At 34.7% G+C, this 2,704-nt stretch overlaps 1 protein-coding gene across 1 annotated transcript; it reads left to right on the top strand.

The window, feature by feature from the left end:
* Positions 1-553: 553 nt before the first annotated feature.
* LOC145137417 (PHD finger protein ALFIN-LIKE 1-like) lies at positions 554-2,395 on the top strand. Its single transcript, XM_079071541.1, has 5 exons — positions 554-841; positions 936-968; positions 1,410-1,632; positions 1,721-1,844; positions 1,927-2,395. The coding sequence occupies exons 1-5, from the start codon at positions 742-744 to the stop codon at positions 2,182-2,184; spliced, it is 738 nt and encodes a 245-aa protein (XP_078927667.1). The 5' UTR covers positions 554-741; the 3' UTR covers positions 2,185-2,395.
* Positions 2,396-2,704: the final 309 nt, after the last annotated feature.

The raw sequence follows: 2,704 nt of genomic DNA, 5'->3' as shown, positions 1-2,704 counted from the left end.
ACTGGCTTGAAGGGTGCATAAGAGTTATATGTGTAGATGGTTGTTGCTCCTCACAATGTATACTTATGAAAGTTTTGCCATAATGTTCTTTTTCTTATTGGGAAAAAGAACATCATGCTGCGTAGATCTCCACCTCAACATAAAATTTGCCATCTCATTAAAAAAGAAATGCAAATCACCAGCAAAGCTGCTAACCTAATACGGTAATACCTATCATCAATTGTATTTTTTTGTACATGAAAAAAAAATATTAACACATGTACTGATGTACACTAAAAAATATAACTTATAATATGTGTGTAAACCAAATTAATGATATTTTTGTATACGTATCAAAGATTATCACCGTTTCAAATTTTTATCCCTTAATATTAAAAGAAGGTTTTATTTTGGGCAAAACAAAAAAAAAAAATCTACAAAAATGGTAGACATTTTAAAAACTAAAAAGTAAACTATTTATGAATTTATTACATCATTTGGGGATCTTGGTAGTTGATACCAACAAGGAGTGCTCATAGCAAAAATGGTACCTCCTTTCGTCTTTCCTTTGGATTCTTGTACAAGCATCTCTCTCTCTCTCTTTCTCTCTCTCTCTCTCTCTCTCTCTCTCTCTCTCTCTCCTGATTTATAATATTCAGATTAATGTTGTACCCGATCTCTGCACAAAACTGCATAGTCAATAAATTATAGACTTCGAAATTGAAAGTATTTTATCCGGATCTTGTTTTTTTAAAGTTTTATATGGAAATGGCTTCAATTTCTTCTAGCCCTCGTACAGTTGAAGAGATCTTCAGAGATTACAGCGGTCGTCGTGCAGGCATAGTTCGTGCTTTGACTTATGGTAATTCAAACCCTAATTCATCGCCCGATTAAATTTCCCCTTCTTCTTTTTCTTCACGTTACTGACTTTTTTTGTTCCAATTTAATTTGTGCAGATGTTGATGAATTTTATGGAATTTGTGACCCAGGTAACTTCCACTTTCAGTAGTTATCTCCTAAACTCAGATCGGTTCAAATCGATTTTTCAAAATGCCTGCTCATGTCTGTAGATTTTAGTTACGACTTATGACCTACTACATTACAAGACAGAAATTAATTAGGGTTTTGTTGAAATTCTTAGACCAGTTTTCTAATTTGTAATGATGATTGTTGAAGTTGATAAAATCTCCAAACAATCTCGATAGTTCATCGCATTTTTTTTGTGAGTTTTTGCTAAACAAAAGAAAAACTCCATGTATCGATAAAACAGCTCCAATCGGAACTGAACCATGATTAATGCAAGATCAAAACTCTAACAAAAAACACCGTCGACTAAACTTCGCATACAAAAACACGATTAGAATTAGATCCTGGACTCTTTTTGAAGCAATTGATGTATTTGGCTTATGAGATTGTTTTGATTTGAGTAGAAAAAGAGAACCTGTGTCTATATGGACATCCAAATGAAAGCTGGGAAGTGACTCTTCCTGCAGAAGAAGTTCCTCCTGAGCTTCCTGAACCTGCTCTTGGAATAAACTTTGCAAGAGATGGAATGAATCGCAAAGACTGGTTGTCACTTGTTGCTGTTCACAGTGATTGTTGGTTGCTCTCTGTTGCTTTCTATCTTGGAGCTCGCCTAAATCGCAATGAAAGGTACTTCCTATTTTCATTTTATAAAATCTCTTCATTATTTATCTCATCTTCATCTAGAATCACAACTTCCTAAAACTCTGTTTAACAGGAAGCGTCTGTTTAGCATGATTAATGAGATGCCAACTGTCTTTGAAGTCGTATCAGAAAGGAAACCCATAAAAGACAAACCAACTGCAGCTGAAAGTGGAAGCAAAGCAAAAGCCAGCACAAAGGTCAGAATCAGATTACTTAAATTTTTTTTGGAATGCAAGGGTAAAATGGTCATTTAGTCTCATTCAGACGGTTTATTTGCAGAGATCAAGTGATGGACAGGTGAAAAGCATTCAAAACCAGAAGGTAGCAGAAGAAAGCTATGAAGATGAAGAGGATGAACATGGTGATACACAATGTGGAAGCTGTGGTGGAAACTACAATGCTGATGAGTTCTGGATTGGATGTGATATATGTGAGAGATGGTATCATGGCAAATGTGTAAAAATCACACCAGCCAAGGCTGAAAGCATAAAACAGTATAAATGCCCTTCTTGCACCATGAAAAGAGCTAGGCCATAGTACTATTACTCATAAGTCATAACTCAAAACCAAATCAGAGGAAACAAAAAACATTAACGGAAGGAAGAAACTAGTTTGGCTATACTATGATTGAAAACAAAATGTTTGTACTTTTATTCTTTTTTTTTTTTCTTGCACAAACATTTCACCCTCTTGAATCCTTGTTCTTTATGCTATACTTATAACATATAAGAATCCTTTTATTTTATTATTTATTCTGTTGGTTTTAGTTGTGTCATGTATGTGGTTTTCGCTTTCATAATGTGCAGTGCAGTGTGATTTACCATTAATTTGGAAATACATATATACTTTATGTGTATGGATTACAACTTGAATTTACTTATCATGGAAAGAGATAGCAAATTTATGGATTACAACTTGGTGGGTTTAGAGTGGTTTTGGTCCCTAAATCTAACAGCTGTTAAAAGACATCAATTTTCTCCCCCCACGTGCCCTACACATGAGGTTTGGTTTGACCCGCTAATGTGTGAGCATGCTAAGGCAATCATACGTGGTCTAC

This window comes from Lactuca virosa, chromosome 9 (genome assembly GCF_052849685.1).
Source record: "Lactuca virosa cultivar CGN04683 chromosome 9, Lactuca_virosa_CGN04683_v6, whole genome shotgun sequence".
Taxonomy (NCBI): Eukaryota; Viridiplantae; Streptophyta; class Magnoliopsida; order Asterales; family Asteraceae; genus Lactuca; species Lactuca virosa.
Note: the sequence above shows the minus strand (reverse complement) of the source record. Positions and strands in the feature narration are given on the sequence as shown.

Bases quoted from the DNA above. Each gene is read 5' to 3' on its own strand.
- LOC145137417 (XM_079071541.1), top strand. From the start codon at position 742: ATGGAAATGGCTTCAATTTCTTCTAGCCCTCGTACAGTTGAAGAGATC. The intron at 969-1,409 runs GTAACTTCCACT...TGATTTGAGTAG, and splicing joins TTATGGAATTTGTGACCCAG to AAAAAGAGAACCTGTGTCTA. The intron at 1,845-1,926 runs GTCAGAATCAGA...GTTTATTTGCAG, and splicing joins AAGCAAAAGCCAGCACAAAG to AGATCAAGTGATGGACAGGT.